The 23,923-nt window shown below is 46.3% G+C and overlaps 1 protein-coding gene across 2 annotated transcripts in view; it reads right to left on the minus strand.

Annotated features, from left to right (window-relative positions):
• PRKD1 (protein kinase D1) overlaps positions 1 to 23,923 on the minus strand; it is a 189,900-nt gene that overhangs the window by 32,794 nt on the left and 133,183 nt on the right. For both annotated transcript variants that reach the window (XM_075330722.1, XM_075330721.1), the window contains exons 3-4: positions 13,809 to 13,940; positions 10,073 to 10,233 (exon numbers count right to left, since the gene is read on the minus strand). In XM_075330722.1, coding sequence (XP_075186837.1) covers positions 10,073 to 10,233; positions 13,809 to 13,940 — 293 coding nt within the window. The remainder of the gene's footprint in view (positions 1 to 10,072; positions 10,234 to 13,808; positions 13,941 to 23,923) is intronic.

Genomic DNA, 23,923 nt, shown 5'->3' on the forward strand with positions numbered 1-23,923 from the left:
ATTTGTTTGATGGCTTGTGACTATCCATCTTCCTCTTGATTATATTCCAGAGGTTTTCAATGGGGTTCAGGTCTGGAGATTGGGTTTGGATGTGGTGATCCTTCATCCACACATTGAGTGACCTAGCTGTGTGGCATGGCGCATTGTCCTGCTGGAGAAACCAGTCCTTTGAGTTGGGGAACATTGCCTCAGCAGAAAGAAGCAACTGTTTTCCCAGGATAACCTTGTATGCAGCTTGAGTCCTATGTCCTTCGCAAAGTTTAATCTGCCGAATTCCAGCCTTGCTGAAGCATCCCCAGATCATCAGTGATGCTCCATCAAATTTCACAGTGGGTGCAAGACACTGTGGCTTGTACGCCTCTCCCGGTCTCCGTCTAACCATTAGACGACCAGGTGTTGGGCAAAGCTGAAAATTAGACGCATCAGAGAAGATCACCTTACTCCAGTCATGTATGGCCTAATCCTTATGGTCTTTGGCAAACTTCACCCTGGCTCTCCTTTGCTTTTCATTGATGAAAGGCTTTTTTCTAGCTTTACATGACTTGAGCCCTACCTCTAGGAGCTTGTTATGAACTGTTCTTGCCGTGCATGTCACCCCAATTTGCCATTCCTCTTGTAGGTCACTGTCATGGCCAGCCCAATCTCCAGACCTGAACCCCATTGAAAACCTTTTGAATGTAATCAAGAGGAAGATTGATAGTCACAAGCCATGAAAGAAGAACTGCTTATATTTTTGCACCAGGAAAGGCATAAGGCCACCCAAAAGCAGTGTGAAAAACTGGTGGAAAGCAGCCAAGACGCATGAAAGCTGGGATTAAAAATCATGGTTATGCCACAAAATATTGATTTCTGAATCTTCCTGAGATAAAACATTATTAGTATTATTTTTTGTAAATGATTATGAACTTGTTTTCTTTGCATTATATTTGAGGTCTTAAAGCAATGCATTGCTTTGTTATTTTGACCATTTCTCATTTTCAGAAAATAAATACAAAGTTTATTGCTTGGAAATTCGGAGACGTTGTCAGCAGTTTATAGAATAAAAGAACAATTTACATTTTACGCAAAAATATACCAATAAAGAGAAAAATCAGAAAATGCGAACATTTTACAGTGTCCTCTTAATTTGCGGCCGAGCTGTATATGGGGGCTTTTCGAGTCTCCGCCGACAAAGAGAAGGATCTGTCCTGCTGAATGTCAATGGCTGATCTTTTTGTTCTTCCTGCAGATATTCCGCAGGAGCAGTCAGTATGGCAATCCTATGTATGGGGAGTCGGAGAAGAGAGTAGTCGGTGGAACGATTGCCAGCTTTCGGGTATCCAGTGTGGATGGGGGCAGTAATTGGCGACTGGTAAAGCTACTAAAACTAAAATGAACACACTTTTTTTTACAGGTCTTATACTCTAATACCAAGTAGGACAGAAGAGTGAGTCAACAAGGCTCCAGACTTAATAACAGACATTATGTGTAAGAAATGCAGATTACTGTATACTGAAGAGCAGAGGTGGTCACACGTGCAGCCACCCGGAGCACGGTCATCTCGGGGGATAGTCCTCTGCATCCCGCGTGTGAAGACGAGGATGCTGCAGACAATCACAATCTATATGATATGAGCTAATGCTTTCTCTAATAAATCATAATCACTGTCAGGCGCTCATCCTCAATAATCTGGGTAAAATGAAACTAAAAAGTCCCACTGCTGGCTTTGCCAGGAGAGCAGGGGTCGGAGAAGCTTTTTAGCCTTGTAAGCCTGATCTGTGGGCTATTTCCAAGGGATTTTTGTTCCAGACTGAGCTCTGGCTGGAATAGCTCCAGGAAATGATTGCTAAAACCAGATTACATGATGGAAACTGTAGCTGATGGGGAGCTCGCCGAGAGGTGCCATAACCCATTCACTACCAAAAGGAGGGCGAGTATTGTCCAGCAGCGGACACCATCAGATGATACTACAGAGAAGATGTCAGCGTGTTAGAGTGTAAGCTCCAGGGCGCACCGTCAGGACGCAGCCACTACATAAATAATCTTTATTAAGCCATTCCAAGCTGCTTATGTTAACATCTGGAAACAGTGAAGGGTTAACAGCGAAGACGGGACTGCTGTGGAGGCTTCATCTGCTGCTGGAGCAGACAGCACAGGACCATGGTCATCTTCTGCAGCCAGGAAACATGGAGAGGATGTAGTCTGGAGATGAGCGAGGTGCCATGGTGAGGTGTGGAGCTAAGCCAGCAGCAGGAACTAGGCCCGAGCCAAGCCAAACAGCCATGTATGCTAGAACTAGCGGAGCCGCCCCTTCTCTACACACACGCGGCCTCCTGGAAGAAGATCAGCATTTCTTCTCATGCATAAAGCCCCGTCCTAAACGTTGTCTTAGCAAATACAAGACATACTGAGCGGATGTGTGTCTGCGGCTTAGATGCCAGCATGTTTCTCACCGTCTGACATTTGGCTTTTGGGCAGGTACACCTGGGCACATCATACCTGGGTGAGTACTGTCAAATTACTGCCGCTCCAAAGAATAGCAACGGTAAAAGTCACAAGAAGAAGACTGTGACTATGGAAAAGAGCGTCCTGCTACCAATGATGGACAGGTCCAGCAGGTCTAGGGTGGCCTTGTCTTCACCTCTGTGCCTGGCATACTGGACGCCTCTGGAATTTACTGTCCTGCAACACCATGTGAGGTCTAGTAACGAGGTCGCACGCAACGGCATGACGGGTCTCACATAAGATAGTGTCCAGGACGCTGGGCCAAATATGATCTATCCAGAAGTGAAGGCCGACTGCCATGGGAAAGCAGACTGGAAGCCGGACTATGGGCGAGATGATGGAAATACTCATCTCCAGATCAGACACTTATGCCCTGACCTGTGTATAAGAGACAAGTTATGATACTAGGACATCCCCTTTAAGGCACCACTACAGCATTTTGGTTTTATTCACCACCAAATAGGTGCTTTAAATCTAAACCCCCTGCTCCAACTCTTAAACATCCTACGGTGTTTTCATACTTTTTCAGCGCTGCTCCGGTCCCACGGTGCCAGTCACTTCTGACTGGCCAGAAGTCAAAAGTTATATCACAATCTCCCAATGCAAGTCTATGAGAACCAGAACGAGGCTCTCATAGACTTGTATTGACTTGTGACCTCCATGAAACACTGGATCTGCCAGAAGATCACAAATCACAGGAGACCGCCTGGAGCGACCCTGGAAAAGGATGAAGATGGCGGCAGATGAGGATAAGGCTGTGGGCAGGCAGCTTACATTTACAGCACCACGCCAGCGTTTTTTTGTCTTTAAATATCTACTTTTTTGCTCAAATCCTCACATTTTTTTAAATTGCATGTGATTGGGGTTTTGTAAAGATTGCAAGTCTGAATTTTATAGGACAGAGCGACCAAGTAACTGTACAGTAAGTATCACAGCCATGGTCATATCCCATCTATACAGAGTCTCTGCAGCACGCATGTGTGGCAGATGACTGCCCTTTGTGAGTAGAAGTACTATAGCTGTACTCACATGGATAATAAAATCTCTTTAATTTATATATATATATATATATATATATATATAAAAATTGGTTGAACATTTAATCAGTAAAGTATTTTCAGTGACGATTTTACGCCGACACTTCGTTCTGCAGCAATCAGTTTTCAGTTGCCATTTTTTTTCATTACAGGATTACAATGAAAGGTATCACTTATATGGTGACATCCTCTTCAAAACACCACCATTTACTATGCAGACTGAGGGTAAACACTACTTTTCAATTCAATTTTGGGAGGTTGTTACTATATTATAGTTAACATGGGATCAGACAATTCCCAATAGTTGATGGTCACAGCTCACCTCCTCTGCTTGCTGCACAATCTGTGCAGATCACAGAGCATGCCTAGAAAATTCTCCCATAGAAGTCAATACACATCTCCAGTCCACTGTTTCCTACAGCTCTTCTGGCTGCTGTAAAGAATACTACTAAAAAGATGGTCATTTCTCTTAATATAAATGGCATAAAAGAATTGGAGTAATGATTGCCCCGCCAATGCCCTGCATCCCTACTGCACGCTGGTATCTATATATTATGCTCTAGTGGTGGCGCCTTAACAGATGACTGCAGCAGCCAAATCATTGGTGTCAGCCTTGACCTGGTGACATCATTAGACTCCATGCTGCAGCCAATCACTGGCCGATAACACGTCGTATCACAGGAGGCGAGTGACTAAGCACCAGCAGGGAGAAGGGAAGCTCCAGCAGGCACAGGAGTGCTGGGGACCAAATAATGTGAGTAGTATTCTGGTTACACCAGTGTAAGAGGTTAGCAAAAAAAAATAAATCATGAGATTGATAAACTTTACCAGCACCCTGCTGTCACATCCTTTTACAGACATGCACTATATGGACAAGTATTGGGGCATACCACATACATCAATGACGTGTTGGTCAACTTTGTGAAATTTTGCCTATTCATTTGTGAGGTCAAACATTGATGCTAGAGAAGCGCAATCTCAATTCTAGTTCTAGTTCCTATTACAGGACTGCATTTATGGTGAATGGACTGTATAAAAGATCCAAAGTCAATGATTAATACGTGTATCCCAACACTTTGTCCACATATTTTACCTGATTCCTACTAAATATTCTAAAATGTTGCATCCAACACAAAAAGCCATATCTTTTTTGATAAAATTCGAGCTTCAATTAGTAAAAGCTCCCAGTACCCTCCATGCACTTAACCAAACCCTCCTTCACAATGCTGACCACCCTGAAGACGTACAATCCCGGTATATGCCCAATCTCCCCCGGCATTACTGATTGTATCATACTGTAACATGGCACACTTCTTAAAAAGCCCATTAGTACTTTTACTTAAAATATGGTTTTCATCCTGGACCCTCAGTACCAAGCATCTAAGAGGTTTCTTACCCTTTTTTCAAAAATGTCTGGAAATTAAGGATAATTGAAAAAAAAGTGTTCCCTTTCTGAACCCCTCCACCACTTCTGGTGGGGTGTGATCCCCGCCATGATAATCAATCAGTGGCCAGGTAACTGTACTGGGATGGTGACGACTGAGCAGCAGGGGTGCAGAGTGGTAAGTAATAGCGGAAAAGTCCGGCTCCGCACGGTTTCAAACAAACCCAAGTGCCAGACCCGGGGCCCAGAAACTCGGAAAATGAAAAAAAAAAAATAAAGGAAGAATAAAGAAAAGAAGAATTAAACAAATGGGCTGTATTTATGGAGTCTCCGGCACAGCTGTAACTGCTCCCATTGCCGCTCATTCACTTCAGGGCCGCTCATTACCTTCATTGCATATGCACTGCTTTCCCCGCCCACCGGCGTCTGTGACTGGCGGCAGTCAGATGCGCCCCCACGCTGATTGTCAAAATTGTACAAATGGGATCAACCAGTGGACAGAATAACATCTAAATTACTTTAATTGGTACAAAGACTTTATGCATACACAAAATTACCACACAAGAAAGTGATTAATTAAAAGCAATTAAAAAGTCAAATGGACGATCACAAAACACCCCATGTCTGAACCCATGATGGGGGGGTACTAGTACACAGATCCTTATTCACAGTACAAAGAAATGCACCAAAAACCAATATGTTGTAACACACAGCTATTGATGTAAAAGCCGTGCACAATGGATCCTTCAAATAGAAGCTTCTTCTGGCCCTTGAGGAAGCCACATCCAGTGGCGATACGCGAGGTGCAGCACCCCATGTATGCATTCACTCTTGGCTTTTACACCTTCTAGCCCTCTTTGCCTCCCAGCAGGTTGTATTATACGATCTTAGGTAGCATGTTTATATACAGTCATAAGAAAAAGTTTGGGCACCCCTATTAATGTTAACCTTTTTTCTTTACAACAATTTGGGTTTTTGCAGCAGCTATTTCAGTTTCATATATCTAATAACTGATGGAGTAATATTTCTGGATTGAAATGAGGTTTATTGTACTAACAGAAAATGTGCAATCCGCATTTAAACAAAATTTGACAGGTGCAAATTGTTATAAAGAAAAAAGGTTAACATTAATAGTGGTGCCCAAACTTTTTCATATGACTGTACCTTTTTGGATAGCTCTGATTAGTATGTGGTCCATATGCATTTAGTGTTGTACTGGTTTTGCTATATTTTCCCTTTTTACAGGGTCTTTTTTGGTACCATTTAGCTGGGTTTAGGAATTGGGGTCTAGATGGTAGTGTCAGATATGGCAATGTTATTTTCTTAGCACCATATAGCTTCTATTTGAAGGATCCATTGTGCACGGCTTTTACATCAATAGCTGTGTGTTACAACATATTACTTTTTGGTGCATTTCTTTGTACTGTGAATAAGGATCTGTGTACTAGTACCCCCCCATCATGGGTTCAGACATGGGGTGTTTTATGATCGTCCATTTGACTTAATTGTTTTTAATTATTTTCTTGTGTGGTAATTTTGTGTACACATAAACGTTTTGTACTAATAAAATTTATTTAGATTTTATTCTGTCCACTGGTTGATCCCATTTGTACAGCAATTCTTTCTCCTCAATTTTGACAAATTTCTCTGTTGCTGGTGGAGATCCCAGGAGGGGAAAGATGCCCCCTATTCCTTGAAATTCCCACGCTGATTGACAGCGTCTGACACTTCCAGTCACAGCACTGTCTTTGGGTCCATCATACAGTAAAAAAATTGATCTAGAGTCCCCCCATATTAAGATGCCCAGCACAGATAAAGCATATGGCTACAGGCTGCAGCCCCAGCCGTGCGCTTATCTTGGCTTTGTATCAAAATAAGAGGACCTGCATGCGGCTTTTTTAATCTTATTTAAATAAGTAATTTTAAAAAACTGCGTGCGGTCCCTCCCAATTTTGATACTCCGCCATGATAAAGCTTAAAAGCTGGGGGCTGGTATTCTCTGGCTGGGGAGACATATGCTTACCCCCAGCCTAAAAATAGCAGCCTGCAGACGCCCACGATTGTCACATCTATTAAATGCGACAGTCCCGAAACTTTACATAGCTCTTCCTGATTGCCCTGGTGCAGTAACAATCAGGGTAATAAGCAGTTAATGGCAGCTCACAGCTGCCAGTAAGCCCTAGATTAGTAATAGGAGGTGTGTATGAGACACCTCCCCCCATTACTAATCTGTAAGTGAAAGTAAATAAACACAAAAACCAAAAAAAATCTTTTATTTCAAATAAAATACATAAAAAACACCCTCTCACCACTTTAAGCCCCAAAACACCCCTGCAGGTCCGGCGTAAGCCACACGAGGTCCCACGACGATTCCAGCTCTGCTACATCTGAAGTCAAAGTGCACAATCATGGAACATGACCGCCAGCTGTGGAATTCAGTCAGAGACTGAGCCACAGCGATCAGCGTTGATGCCACTCAGGTAAGTTGCGGGCAAAGCTGGACGTTCCCATGGTCCTCCATCTGTGTCTGCAGGTAACTTGACCTCAGGGTACTTCATTAAACTTAAGTGACCACACCTGATGTGAGGTCACTGACTTTACTGAGGTCAGGTTACCTGCGGTCACAGGTGGAGAGTAATAGGAACCTCCAGCTGTGCCTGCAACTTACCTGAGTGTAAGCTGTTCGCTGTGGCTCAGTTTCTGCCTGAAGTCCACAGCAGCCGGTCATGTTCCAAGTCACACGCTGTGACTTCATATGTAGTAGAGCTGGAATGGTTGTGGGACCTCATGTGTATTACGTCAGGCATACAGGGGTGTTTTGAGAGTTAATAAAATGGTGAAAGTGTTTTTATAGGTTATTTAAAATAAAGGATTTTTAAGGTATTTGTGTTTATTTACTTTCACTTACAGATCCCCACCACTAATCTAGGGCATAGTGGCAGCTGTGAGTTGCGATTAACCCCTTATTACAACCGCATCAGCGTAATCGAAAAGGGCAGGGAAAGTGCTGGGATTATGGATGCGACAATCCTGGGCAGCTGCAGGCTGCTACTTTTGCGCTGGGTGAGACCTATAAGCATGGGTCTCCCCAGCCTGAGAATACCAGCCCCCAGCTGTCGAACTTAACCATGGCTGCGTATCGAAATTGAGGGGGGAAACCGCATGCCATTTTTTAAAAATTATTTATTTAAATAAATTAAAAAAAAGCCTCATGTGGTTCCTTTTATTTTGATACACAGCCAAGATAAGCACACGGCTGGGAGCTGCAGCCTGTAGCCATGGGTTTTATATGGGCTGGGTATCATAATATGGGAAGAGCAAAATATTTTATGTATTTCTTTTTATACCACGATAGATGCACATAGCATCTGTGTTTGGAAGCAGTCAGCTAACACGCTGTCACCCAGGATGGGGCGCATCTGACTGCAACCATTCGCAGACACCGGTGGACATGGAAAGCAGTGCACAATTAAGGTATTGAGCGGCTCCGGAAATGAATGAGAGGCCAGGAAGCAGTAACAGCTGGGCCGGACCCTCGATATGTACAGCCCACTTGCTCCTACCCGCCCCACCCCTTCTACCACCATTTTTAATCACTAAATTCTGGTCCCCATAGACCTATATGAGGACCAGCGTCTGGCCAGATATTCAGGATCAATTCTGGCCCGGATTCAGATTTGGTTTTTTTAATCCGGTTAGGTCTGCCAGTCTAGGTTATCTGCGAGTCTGCCCATCACTAGTAAATAATGTTTTTATGTTTGTTTTTTTATTAGACAATCATTCCTTCCCCTCTGGACACTTGTAAATAGTTATAGCAACCCTTTTAGTGTACAGCCATCTACGCTTAAGGCCCCGTTACACGCTACGATTTATCTGACGATCTCGTTAGCGATGTGACCTGCCCAGATCGTTGATACGATTTGCCAGATCGCTCATAGGTCGTTTAGTAGCGGTCACACGTACACATCTCACAAACGACGCAACATCGTTCAGCGATATATTGTTTGACCAAGGTGGTCGTGTGGATGCTGTTCGTCGTTTGCAGGGTGTCAAACGTAGCAATAAGTCTGCTACGTTCCAAACGACGAATAATATTTTGAAAGTGAACGACGTGTCAACGATCAACGATTTTCAACCTATTTGTGATCGTTCAGTCGCTCGTAGGTGTCACACGCAACAATGTCGGAAGTGCGTCACGAAAACCGTGACCCCGATGACATATCGTCAGACAAATCGTATCGTGTAACGGGGCCTTTACCCTCCTACAAGCAATCCCACCCTGGACCCTCACTACAGCACCAAAAGAGGAAGGAAGGTATGGACAAGTGATGGAGGCAGGGAGAATGAGATTCAAAGACATCACGTACCTCAAAAACTGGGGCTGAGAGGAGACTGATATAGGAAGCAGATGGCAGCGTAAAGGGACAGAAAAAAAGACGCAATGTTAAAAAGAGGACAAACATATGAAAGATTTGGTTAGAAGACAGAGGAATGATAGAGGGCAAGGTGATCCTGAATGACCAAACTAAAGGAACCCCAATCCAAGCTCCCACACTGTGAAACCAAAGACCCCGGGGGCATAAACTAATGTTCAGAAGAAAATAGTCCATCAACCTCCCTCTGACACACAAGGTGCATGCAAAGGGTCATTGGCTGAGGTCTAAAATATCAGACTTATAACCAATTTGAGGGCTCTGTGGCTCATACGAGGGCTACTGACAATCATTAGATGTGATATCGTATAACACTGCAACCCTCGCGTCATGTAGTCAAAGTTGCCGTGTAGCCAAAACCCTGGAGGTAACCCAGCATGATAAGAGTCATGTGCACGCGAAGGACAGATGCTGGAGACTGGCATTTACAGCTGAAGTGTGACGCCACAGGAGAGCCTAACTGCTAAATAAAGCTTCATATACATAGAAGGAAAACACATTCTACTCTTTACAGACAGGATCTATTGCCCTTATGGCCATAAAATGTAATCACAATGACATTTCTTAAGGTGACGCGTAAGAACCGGATTTTAAGAGTAAAGTTCAGACTACAGTATGAACGGCGTCATTATGTGCGGCATCAACCATGTACGTGGATTATCAATAGATCCTCTAGCCTGCCATACATATGGACCAACAGAGTCATGTGCCCGAGGATCCAGAGGACCACGTACCAGAAGCGTGTCTTCTGAGGAGTAGGAGACGAGCTCGGAGGACACTGTGCGAATGCTGGATAACCCCGTTAGTGACACGTTTGATAACCTCCGTTTTCGGACACCGCTGCAGTTGTTCGGTATCTTGAAAGCACATCGCTTGTGATAGTTGAGACCACATCCTGTAGAAAAACGGAAAATTAATAGAAAACAAAGGGCTTACACTGAAATTTCCATCTTGTCCATGTGTCTTGGTTAAAAAATTCTGAAAGTTTGTGCATGAAGCAAATACAGATATACACTTTGTTAAAAACACAGGTATTGTTAATGCAGATTATGTGGTGTTGTCTACAATAGCATCAAGGCTGAGCCCAGAGCCATCACTACAGTAGTCGTATCACAGACAGAAGCCTTCAGTGAAAAGATGGTGCTGGAATAGCAGGTACTGGAATAGCGGGCGCCGGAATAGCGGGAGACCGTATGGAAAGAGCCGGAATCGAAAGAGCCGGAATCGAAAGAGCCGGAATCGAAAGAGCCGGAATCGAAAGAGCCGGAATCGAAAGAGCCGGAGTGACGGGAGCCGGAGTGACGGGAGCCGGAGTGACGGGAGCCGGAGTGACGGGAGCCGGAGTGACGGGAGCCGGAGTGACGGGAGCCGGAGTGACGGGAGCCGGAGTGACGGGAGCCGGAGTGACGGGAGCCGGAGTGACGGGAGCCGGAGTGACGGGAGCCGGAGTGACGGGAGCCGGAGTGACGGGAGACGGAGTGACGGGAGACGGAGTGACGGGAGACGGAGTGACGGGAGACGGAGTGACGGGAGACGGAGTGACGGGAGACGGAGTGACGGGAGACGGAGTGACGGGAGACGGAGTGACGGGAGACGGAGTGACGGGAGACGGAGTGACGGGAGACGGAGTGACGGGAGACGGAGTGACGGGAGACGGAGTGACGGGAGACGGAGTGACGGGCGACGGAGTGACGGGCGACGGAGTGACGGGCGACGGAGTGACGGGCGACGGAGTGACGGGAGACGGAGTGACGGGAGACGGAGTGACGGGAGACGGAGTGACGGGAGACGGAGTGACGGGAGACGGAGTGACGGGAGACGGAGTGACGGGAGACGGAGTGACGGGAGACGGAGTGACGGGAGACGGAGTGACGGGAGACGGAGTGACGGGAGACGGAGTGACGGGAGACGGAGTGACGGGAGACGGAGTGACGGGAGACGGAGTGACGGGAGACGGAGTGACGGGAGACGGAGTGACGGGAGACGGAGTGACGGGAGACGGAGTGACGGGAGACGGAGTGACGGGAGACGGAGTGACAGGCACTGAGCAATTAAGACTATTACTTTTATGTACAAGAAATCTTTGGAACTACATAAAGGAAAAAAAAATAGTGGTTGCATCACAATGCAAACTCCTGTTTATGTGTGGCTATAGGTGGCATGTGGATGTGATAAGGTATGGAGAGCCGTCTGCAAGAAATACCTGGCCGCTATTAGAATGACTGATAAAGACAACATTGCTCCTAGAGACAATACCACCAGATAGCCAGGGTCAGACCTTACTTGAGCTGTGTAGGTGGTCTTCAGTATCTGGCAAAAAGACATTGGCAACACATCCTATAAGTGATGTAATTGTGAGGTGGGGTCTCCGGCACATGCCACTAATGTTCAACTTTATTTAGAGATCTGGGAAATTTGGAGGCCAAGTAAACACTTCTCTGTTGGTCATATTCCTGTACCCATCCCTGAATAGTTATGCAGTGTAGCAAAGTGCTTTATCCTGGCACTGCCATTAGGGAATACCGCTGTCATATCTACATGGGTTGTCCAGCTTTATTTGAAGGTTTGCCATCTCTCTATGTGACTGCAGACTTGTGAATCCTAACACTGTGTGTGTAGTCACGACACTCTGGTGTCGGGAGCAAGTGGTCATGTGACTAAGTTTGCATATTTCAGGCCACTAGACATGTCCGGTCTCGCTCAAGCCACTTGTATTGAACGAAGAAGCACAAGTCAAGTCGCCATGTGACCTCATATGCAAATCGCATACTTGCGGTCACACACCCACCTGCTCCCGCCATTAACACTGGAGAATCCTGACAGTGTGTACACTGCACGCTGTAAGGATTTACAAGTCTACAGTCAAACAGTGACTGCAGACTTGTGCCCTAATCCTGCAAAATACTTTTAAAGGTATATATGTCAATATATCATCCACAAGATTGCTAGGACTGGAGGTTTCACAGCAGCACATTATCCAAAGAGTTATGTTGCCTCCCAGCAGCTTTGCATGCCTTCTTTTCCCAGTTCACCCGGATGTGATACCTTCTCTAGGTAAGGGATGCACATGTACCAGTCCATATGATGTGAAAGCAAATGTGATCCCTAAGGCCAGGCAACCTTACCCTAATGCTCCCTGGCCCCGCTCGCATACCCATTGTAGGGGCTTTTGAAGATTTACATGGGTCAGCATTGGCACTCTGACCAGTTTGTGGCCACACAGTGCCCTAGGCACCAACCTGTGAAGTATATCATGTCCTGACCTCTTCCATTATAGCCAGCATTAACATGTTCAGCAAGGTATGATACATTAGGCAGTTCATTGAGTTTCCACAGGTTAAAGGGGGTTGCTCGCTACTTGGACAACCCCTACTCATTCCCCTTGTTCGCCCCTGTTAAAATGAATAAGCCTATACTCACCTCTGATGATGTTGTGGTTCTAGCTTTGTCTAAAGCCGCTTTCCCAGGGCCTATGTGGCATTATGACCCGCAAACCCTGAGGCCAATCGGCATTGGCTTCCTTTTCCCTGCCATCGGATGTACTTCCTGCTGCAATGTCCAAAAGTGGGGAGACAGATGCCGGGCACTGATTAGTCAAGGGGCTCGTTTATCATCACAATGTCACATAGGTACCAGAAAGTTTGGGACGCGACTTCAGACATCGCTGGAACCGTGGCCAGATTGGAGGAGAGTATAGGATTGTCTTTTTAGGGGGCACTCAAGGGGAATGAGTAGGAGCTGTCCAAGTAGTGGACATCCCCTTTAATTTGGGTAGGTAGTAACCATACCAGTAACACTTGCTGTTTCAGAAATGTTCTGAGCCAGCTGTCCAGCCATCACATTTGTCAAAGTTATGGCAATCCCTACTTTGACCCCACTTGGTGCCTAATACGTCACACCCCATGACAGGCGCCATAGGGTGAGATAAACCTGTTCGTCGCATTGATATAATGGCAGCTATGTGTATAGTGTAGTGTGCACCAAGTTATTCTTTCTTCTACAGCTTGTCCTCAAAATGACTCGGACACTTCTTACCTATCTCGGTGGGTTTACCGGCATAACATGCATTTAACCATTATGTGGGGTTAAGGCGTTACAAGTTGTTGAGTAAGAGGAGCAGCCAAGCCTGTAGCCTTCTTACTTCCTTCCATAGCTGCTCATGCGACAAAAATCCAAACACATGATTTGGAAGGGCTGTTTACGTGAAGGCTCGTGAAAATGCTATTCCAGTAATTTTGACAGTTTCCAGACCGACGAGTTATTGTTTAGCAAACACGCAGCAGATAGCCAGACAAAAAGTAAAAGTGATCAACCAGCATGGGAAACAGAACTCAAAAGAAAATACATCTTTTGTTCAAAAAGCTGCAAATACACAGTGGAAACAATAATAAAAACGTAAAAAAATGTAATGATCCAATTAGTAATCCGCTGTACTCTCTTAGTCCTGGTCAGTACAGACTCACTACTCACCTTCACACTTGAGGCCCTGCCTCACCAAGCCCCACAGCATCTCTCCGCAGTGGTCACAGAAGGCTGGAGCGCGGTACGAGTGGACATACAAAGTATGTGGACGAATCTGGAAATCTTCAAAGGTTGCAGAAGCTAAAAAAGACAAAAAGGTTCAACCATTAATTTAATTTAATTTGTCCAATTACTTTTGAGCCCCTGAAATGCGGAGGCTCTGTAGAAAAATAGCTGCAAATCCTTAACGTTTCACAGGATATTTTTGTTTAACCTCTTTAATTAAACCTGAAAGTTTCCACTTCAATTGTATCTCAGGTGTATCATTTTACATAAAAAATAGCGTCCTGCAGAGCTGAAATCACAAAGATTCGGGCACTGTGCAAATATTTCTGGTCCTGTTGATCACATGGATATGCCATAAAGGTTCAGGCTGGAAATACACCTTAAAAACTTAAACACATATTTAGAAAAGAAAAATCCCCCACTCTAAGCCACGTCATATTTGTCAGATGGGCCATGTGACTATTCATTTTAAGTCCATCAGACGTCAAATCATTTTTATTAAATTGCATCTTTCAAATCACTGCATGTGAAGCTAATTGTACAGCTTTCTATAATGGGGAACTAATAAAGAAATTAAAAAATTACATTGGGTCCTTCCCATTTTCGGTAACCAGCAAAGCTAAAGCAGACAGTTGAGAGCTTGTATTATCAGGCTGGGAAGGCCCATGGTTATTTGGCCCTTCCCAGCCTAAAAGTAGCAGCCTGTAGCCGCCCAAGAATTGGAGCACTACATGAGATGTGCCAATTTTGGTGCTTCACCTTGGTCCTTCCTGATTGCCCTGGTGCTCTGGTAACCAGGGTAATAGTTTTTGGGGTTGATGTCAGCTGTGAATTGTCCAATAACACAGGCAACATCAAGCCCTGGTGTTAATAAAGAGAGGAGTCTATAAGACAACTCCATTACTAACCCAAAAAGAAAAAAAAAAAGACACAAAAAATACTTTATTGAAATGATCACTCCCTTACATTTTCCCTTGTTCTCCACTTTATAGTAATAAAAATAAAAATTCCCATGTAGGTCCAATGTAGTCTACTAAGTCTGTCAATAGCATAACTGAAATCACCGCTAGTCAGAACTGTTTGGTCATGCAGAGCGCAGAACTCTGCAGAGCAACAGGATGAGGCTCCTTAGGCTTTGGACAGGTGCGAGATTATGGTCGGGTATGAGGATGGCGCTGGTGAGGTCATGCACAGTGCCAACCATAATCTCGCGCCTGCGCATTTAGCTCACCGGTGTGCGAGGGCAGCTATGTTTTGTAGTCGTTTGCATGCTTTCCGTGGTATCACGCCCCTGTGGGCATGATTCTATGGCTTTACATGAGTGATGTCACTCGCTCTTTGAGATCCCACACGTCCACACTTACCATTCCCGCAGCCTTGTTATCCGGGTGTTTGCTTGTCTGCTTCAGACGAGCCCTGCGCATGCTCAGAAGACTCCTGCGGTTCAGACCATGCGCAGAGCAAGTCTGAAGCCGACAAGCAAGCACTTGGATAACAAGGTTGCAGGAATGGCAAGCGCGCACGTGCGGGATCTCAAGGAGCAACGGTGACATCGCTCATGTAAATCCATGGTATCACGCCCACAGGAGCGTGATACCACGGAAAACATGCAAGTGTCCAAGGGGCAATGTGACGCCCATGGGACTACAGGCCCTCCTCATTTACATAGGGAACATGTAAGTTATAAAACTTTTTTGATACATTCATATTACACAGTATTACAACACAGGGATGGGGAGGAAGGGGTTACTAGGCCACACATCACCCTGCTTATAGGTCAGAATGCATATGGGACCTGATAGGTTCCCTTTAAGTGAACACAAAATATCTAAAATATATACACCCATAAGGATAAATAGACAAGAAAACGATATCCAAATGATAAAAAACTGGAAACAAAATTTCCAAAATATCTCAATTTATATATCAAGTATGAGAATTACATGCAAAAATGCATGCTCTTACACAGCTTTGTATGTTACTGGCAGTTCCCTTTCCAACTGCCAACCAACGAGGTCCCAGATGTGCTCCATGGGAGACTCGTTCAGAGACGCTGCAGGGCATTGCACTGGGCTTAGGCCATGCAGGCTGCTCACAGTAGAACAAGCAAAAAATGGCCTGACGCTGTCATTTAAAAAAATGGCTTTCATGATTGATCCATTGTACTCTGCAAGAAAAGTTGGACGTCACACACCAAGCCGAAGGCATCAAACAATATCTACACAAAACATCAGAAGGTGTTGGCATCATATTGGGCTACAATCCAGATGTCCAGCTAAGGCTATGTGCGCACAGTGCATTTTTCGCGGCGTTTTTGCGCGTTTTTCGGGTGCATTTTTGGCCTCAAAACTGCAGGACTTTGCTTCCCCAGCAAAGTCTATGAGTTTTCATTTTTGCTGTCCGCACACATCTGTTTTTTTTACCTGCGTTTTTGAGTTAAAAAAAAAAAAATAGACATGTCAGTTCTTTCCTGCGTTTTCCCCCCATGCAATGCATTGGAAAAACGCAGCAAAACGCAGAGATCAAAAACGCAGCAAAATGCAGCCAAAAACGCACCAAATCGCGGCAAAAACGCACCCGCGTTTTTTCAACGCAGGTGCGTTTTTGTGCGTTTTTAGCGGCCAAAAACGCAGCGTCAAAAAGACGCAGTGTGCGAACCTAGCCTAAAGGTGTCCATTGACCTCACACCAACACTCGCAAAGATACCATGGTGCAGAGCCATATGGCAATGGAGGCAGGGGTGGAGGTTGTCCTCTACAGGGATGAATCTTGAACACAATGATAGCTGTAGATTAGTCTGGAGTGCAAGTTGGTAATGTCATGAAGAGGCCCTCACATGGGAAAGTGACACTGGTCCAACCCCGGAATTATGGTGTGGGTGGTAGAATATATGGCATGATATGCCTATGAGTAAGGATTGTTTCAGACGTCCGTGTTTTAGGTACGTGTAACATCCGTTTATAACACGGATATCACACGTACCCATGTTACCCTATTGTGTACTCACACGGCCGTGTTTTCACACGGAGACGTGCCTGTTTTTTCTCCAGCAGCACGGGTGTCACACGGACCGCACACTGATGTGATCCGTGTGACATCAGTCTGACACGGACCGGAGAAAACACAGGTTTTTAAATAAAAAGATTTTCTATATGTACCTCTCCCCGCGATGCCTCTGCTCACACTGCACTGAGGAGCTGGGAGCAGGGGCATCGCGGTGACAGCGTCGGACAGGACCGTCGAGGACAGCACTAGTGACAGGTGAGTATCCTGCCAGCAGTGTGTGTGCAGGGACGTCCAGGAGGTCATCGGATTTCCCAATGAACTCTGATGACCTCCTGATGACACCCCTGCGACAACTGCGCTACAGCGAGATGGTGACTTCCAGGGGTTCATGAGAGTTCATTGGGAACCCTGATGAGTCCCTGGATGTCACTGCACAAACTGCTGTATACTCACCTGTCACCGGCGATGTCCCCTGCGGAGCTGTTCCCAGCCTGTCCCCGCGATGCTCCGGCTTCCAAATCCTCGAGCAGTGAATAATCAATGAAAATAATGAGCGGGGATCAGGAGCGGGAGGCAGCAGAGCCGGAGACAGCATCGCTGGATACAGGTAAATATAGAACATCTTTTCATTGCAGAGACACGTGTTTTACCCGGTACGTGTCACACATATGCAAACACGGATGTCTCACTTGTGACATGTGTAACACATGTGAGACACCCGTATGAGACACGTGTGACATTAACCATGCGTGTGACTGGTACCTGATTAAACACAGACGTCTGAAACCGGCGTAAGGATGTGTTCCAAAACACGCAAGCCGGGGCCATGTTGGCCCAGAATTTCATGCTTTTATAACACAAACATGTATGAATAAAGCTACAATTTTTACGGAAGGTTGGCATGGCAGTGGGTGGATGGGTAAGCTTTTCTCCATTCCCTTTTCCTCCCTCTCATAATGTATGGCAGCCAGACCTCTTCAGTCTTCTTTCCTGGTACACTAACATTAATTTAGGTACAGAACCAGTGGTACGCCCATTTCTCCAGTGTCCCAAGAGCCTTTTTTTCTAATATGGCACTGCCAGGTCTCACGTTGTTCATGCTAGTTAGCAGCTACCTAAATATGCTACCATGCCCTGCAGCATCTCCGGATTTATCTCCCATCGGGCATGTTATTGGTCGACAATTGCAAAGGTTGCTGCCAGCGGATCTTGATGATGTGCTCAAGTGCATGCACACTGGCGAAACATTATTCATAGCAGCCACGGAGTGTGAGCACGGGGATTTCTGCAGAGGTTGCTCATACTCGGTACTGAATAAACAGAGGTTTTGCTTTTTTCACAATGTGAAGATGAGTACCACGTCTAAACATCATGTGATTACCATAACTACATGACTTTTCCTTCTTGGTGTTGCAATTTCAATGTTGAGGAGTGTATTATAAAAGTGAGTACAAATTGGAGACTTCATAAATAGAAGAAAAAAAAACACAATACCACAAAACCACTTCAGTCAAGTAGTCTTGCATAAAAATGTGGCTGATCTTCATGTTTTCAGTGATAGATTTACTGAGCAGGAATGCATGTGGTCAGATGGTCACTCACCTGGATTCCTGTGAAAGTCACACAGCAGCGTGAAATGTGCAAACACAAAGTGCTGACTTCACAGCTATGTGCGAGCAGGGACTCTGAAGTTATTAGGGCACGGCTTTGCAAACTTTTGCCAGAGGGGCCATGTTTTCAGAAAACTACAACGCGTCATTGATTGTCACCTGAATCCAGTAAAACATTGTCATTTCCAGAAAAGGAGTAAGCTATGTTGCTCTACCGCTGATGACACTGCATTCCTGCGAGAGCCTCGATTCTACAGACTTCAGGTCCACACATCAGAGCCCATATGATTAGGAGGATCATAGCCATGCTTGAAAGCACCACTCCAGCATGTTTTTTTCCCCAGAGCTGGAGTGGTCCTTTAAATCTAAGTCCCCTGCCTCCGATCTTATACTCACCCTCCGCCGTCTGCACCATTTACCGATTACTCTTCGGCACCATCTTGTGCCCTTATCTCCCGCCTCGACTACTGCAACCTCCTGCTCTCTGGCCTCCCTTCCAACACTCTTGCACCCCTCCAATCTATCCTAAACTCTGCGGCCCGCTTAATCCACCTCTCCCCCCCACTACTCCCCGACCTCCCCTCTCTGCCAATCCCTTCACTGGCTTCCCATCGCCCAACGACTCCAGTTCAAAACACTAACCAAGACATACAAAGCCATCCACAACCTGTCTCCTCCCTACATCTGTGACCTAGTCTCCCGATACTTATCTGCACGTGACCTTCGATCCTCACAAGATCTCCTTCTCTACTCTTCTCTTATCTCCTCTTCCCACAATCACATAAAAGATTTTTCTGGCGTCTCCCCCATACTCTGGAACGCTCTACCCCAGCAAATCAGACTCTCAACCAACCGTGGAAACTTCAAAAGGAACCTGAAGATCCAACTCTTCTGACAAGCCTACAACCTACAATAACCCTCAGACCAGTAGACCACTGCGCAACCAGCTCTATCCTCACCTATTGTACCCTAACCCATCTGCTGTACACTGTGAACCCTCGCGGGCAGGGTCCTCTCTCTCCTCCTGTAGACTGTGAGCTCTCGCAGGCAGGGTCCTCTCTCCTCCTGTAGACTGAGACACCTAGCGGGCAGGGTTCTCTCTCCTCCTGTAGACTGTAAGCCCTCGCGGGCAGGGTCCTCTCTCCTCCTGTAGACTGTGAGCCCTTGCGGGCAGGGTCCTCTCTCCTCCTGTAGACTGTGAGACCTCGCGTGCAGGGTCCTCTCTCCTCCTGTAGACTGTGAGACCTCGCGGGTAGGGTCCTCTCTCCTCTTATACCAGTCTGTTTTGTACTGTTAATGATTGTTGTACGTATACCCTCTCTCACTTGTAATGTGCCATGGAATAAATGGCGCTATAATAATAAATAAATCTAATATATAAAGGTGTGTGTGTGTGTGTGTGTGTGTGTGTGTGTGTGTCAGAAATTGGCATTTGCACCGTCGCAGCTACAGCCACAAAATTTTGCACACTCACACTTCTGAACCCCGAGAGCGTCATAGGCTACGTTGTGAGGCGAAATTTTAACCCCGCGCGTTCCAATTTACCAATCAATTTTGCCCCTTTCTACATAATGGGGAAAAAGTGAAACGAAAAGTGTATCTGCACCGTCGCATTTACAATCACGAAATTTTGCACAGACACCTCATGTGACCCAGGGAACGTTGTAAACTATGTTTTGACAGGAAAATTTCACCACGCGCTTTACAGTTACTCTCCAAAAAACATGCCTCCATTAAAGTAAATGGAGCCTGGAACTACAGGTTATTAGTAGGAGCTGTGAGTGGTTGCTATAGAAACAAAAGACATTGTTAGTATAAGAAGCTTATATGTGAGGTAATAAGATGTCGGTGGGGAGACTGATAGAGAGAGACAGAGAGAGAGACAGACAGACAGGGAAAGAGACAGACGGTGAAAAAGACAGACAGATGGTGAAAGAGACCTGGAAAGAGACAGATGGGGAAAGAGACAGACTGTCTCTGTCTGCATGTCTGAGACAGGGAAGGAGGAGACAGACCTGGGAAAGAGAGACAGACCTGGGAAAGAGAGACAGACCTGGGAAAGAGAGACAGACCTGGGAAAGAGAGACAGACCTGGGAAAGAGAGACAGACCTGGGAAAGAGAGACAGACCTGGGAAAGAGAGACAGACCTGGGAAAGAGAGACAGACCTGGGAAAGAGAGACAGACCTGGGAGAGAGAGACAGACCTGGGAGAGAGAGACAGACCTGGGAGAGAGAGACAGACCTGGGAGAGAGAGACAGACCTGGGAAAGAGAGACAGACCTGGGAAAGAGAGACAGACCTGGGAGAGAGAGACAGACCTGGGAGAGAGAGACAGACCTGGGAAAGAGAGACAGACCTGGGAAAGAGAGACAGACCTGGGAGAGAGAGACAGACCTGGGAAAGAGAGACAGACCTGGGAAAGAGAGACAGACCTGGGAAAGAGAGACAGACCTGGGAAAGAGAGACAGACCTGGGAAAGAGAGACAGACCTGGGAGAGAGAGACAGACCTGGGAGAGAGAGACAGACCTGGGAGAGAGAGACAGACCTGGGAGAGAGAGACAGACCTGGGAGAGAGAGACAGACCTGGGAGAGAGAGACAGACCTGGGAAAGAGAGACAGACCTGGGAAAGAGAGACAGACCTGGGAAAGAGAGACAGACCTGGGAGAGAGAGACAGACCTGGGAGAGAGAGACAGACCTGGGAGAGAGAGACAGACCTGGGAGAGAGAGACAGACCTGGGAGAGAGAGACAGACCTGGGAGAGAGAGACAGACCTGGGAGAGAGAGACAGACCTGGGAGAGAGAGACAGACCTGGGAGAGAGAGACAGACCTGGGAGAGAGAGACAGACCTGGGAGAGAGAGACAGACCTGGGAAAGAGGCAGACCTGGGAAAGAGGCAGACCTGGGAAAGAGGCAGACCTGGGAAAGAGGCAGACCTGGGAAAGAGGCAGACCTGGGAAAGAGGCAGACCTGGGAAAGAGGCAGACCTGGGAAAGAGGCAGACCTGGGAAAGAGGCAGACCTGGGAAAGAGGCAGACCTGGGAAAGAGGCAGACCTGGGAAAGAGGCAGACCTGGGAAAGAGGCAGACCTGGGAAAGAGGCAGACCTGGGAAAGAGGCAGACCTGGGAAAGAGGCAGACCTGGGAAAGAGGCAGACCTGGGAAAGAGGCAGATGGAGCACATTACTTGGCCAATTTAGTTAACTCTGTGTGGAATATCTGTGGTGTTGAAACATATGTTGTGAAATGCTTCTATTAGCTTAGTTTTTGCCTTTTAATAATTACATTTCTATCTATTTGTTTTGTGGTTTGTGTGTGCAGAATACATTTTTGTTAATACAGTCTATTTTGTTAACAGCAGTTATTAACCCGGGCGAAGCCGGGTAGTACAGCTAGTAATAAATAATAATACAGTAATAACATCTGACTTGGTAGAAGTCACTTCACAAGCGCTCACTGCAAGTCTATGAGAGCCAAAATGAGGCTCTCATAGACTTGTAATGCGTTGAGACCTCCAGCGTGCTCACTGAAACAGTGGAGCTTACAAATCGCAAGAGACTGACCACAGTGGCAGTGATAGCGGGTGAAGCCGCTTTGGTTGGTCTCCTTCGCTCTCCTTCTGACACGTATCAATTATAAGCAGGTACCCACACACTGGAGAACAAGAACGCATCCTCACAATAGCAGAACAGGCTCAGTGTGAGACGTGACAGGGTGCACTCCTCACTGCAGAGGGATGACGTGCTGGAGCACAGCAGGCATGAGTGTGGTGAACAGCGCTCTGCTCCAGCAGCCAATGTGCTGAGAGGGGCAGTGCTGCTGATCAGAGTGTCATTACAAACACTTCTAGTAGCTCTCCTCTCATAGTGCTGCCAATCATAAGTAGGCATCCACATAGAGGTTGGGGGGGGGGGGGGGGATGACAAAACAGGCTTTGTGGGAGACATAATGACATAGTCTGTCCTCTTCCCTGGTCTGATTACCAGCTTTCATCTATAGCACTGTGGGGGAGGGGCAATATAGCAGAGTCGGCAGCACAACACTTCCTTGGGCAATACTAAATGTATTTTTGGACCTGTCTATAAATCTCATTACAATTTGAGAGGAGAGCTGCTAAAAGTGTTTGTTATGAGACTGAACTGACTTCTACAGCACTGCCCCTCCCCCCACACCAACTGCTGGAGATGAAAGCGGTCAGCTAGTCACACTGGGGTCTGCTGTGCACAGCACACGCTATCACTGTGCAGCCAGGAGAGCAGAATCTACACACGTCTCACACTGAGCCTGGGGGGGCTGTATTTTTCTTCCCCCAGTGTACTGCTTCCTGCTTATGATTGGTCAGTGTCAGAAAGAGGAAGTACACGCCCCCAGTGAAATCTCTCTGGTAATGTTCACTCAAAATTTTTAGAAGTTAACAGTTTAGGTGCTGACTACTTTGCTAGAAAAGTTTTACTCAACGGTTACATTATGTGAGCAGTTTTACGTGTAAAATTTGGTGAAAGATCCTCTTAAATGGGGTTGTCCAGGACTTTAACACTGATGGCCTACCCTGAAGATGGGTGATCACTGTTTGAACGTGGGCGGGGCAACAACCGGCAGCTGGACCTACTCAGAACAGCTACGGTAACAGACTAGTGGCAGCGGCTGGGTACTGCACATCTGCCCCCTAGTGATTTGCAGCTATTATAGAGTTGACGGAGCTGTGCTGTGCAGCTCCACAGCTCTGAGTAATTTAAGCCAATGGCACAGCACCAGATCATCAGCTGGTTTGCAGAGTGTCGCACCCCCACAACCTATTTTAAAGGAACCTGTCACCAGAATTTTCGCTATTAAATTGAAAGACTCCCCCTTCTGCAGCTCCTGGGCTGCATCTAGAAAGGTTCATCTTGCTTCTGGCCCCCCTTTCACACCTAAATAACTTTATACAATATTACCTTTTGCTATGGTAATGAGGTTTGCTGGCCCGGTGGGTGGGCTGTATTTCGTCCGTAAGGCCCCCTCCTGCCGCTGTCTACCGTCCCCCAGTGTTCATTTGCATAGATGAGGCCGCCCACATCTTCAGCAGTATTCCGGAAACTCGCGCATGCGCAGTGGCACTATCGCGGGACTGAGCGCTGTTTTCAAATCGTGAACGCCGGTGATGTTATTGCGCAGGTGCCATGGCTGGTAAACATCTTGATTTATGTTGCGTACGGTGGACAAAGGAACATCAAGATTTCTGGAGAAAAACTTGTAATCTTGAGATTGTTGATATTTTTCAACATTTCTGGTTCTCAAGTTCTCGGACATTTCTCTCTTTCTGTTCTCCATGCTTAGGCCCCTTTCACACATCAGTTTTTTGCCATCAGTCACAATCAGTCAAACTTTGAAAAAAACGTATCTGGCGACTGATGCCGTTGGATCCGTTTTTTTCTCATCAACTTGTATTAACGACGGACAAC

Source organism: Anomaloglossus baeobatrachus, chromosome 12 (genome assembly GCF_048569485.1).
Source record: "Anomaloglossus baeobatrachus isolate aAnoBae1 chromosome 12, aAnoBae1.hap1, whole genome shotgun sequence".
Taxonomy (NCBI): Eukaryota; Metazoa; Chordata; class Amphibia; order Anura; family Aromobatidae; genus Anomaloglossus; species Anomaloglossus baeobatrachus.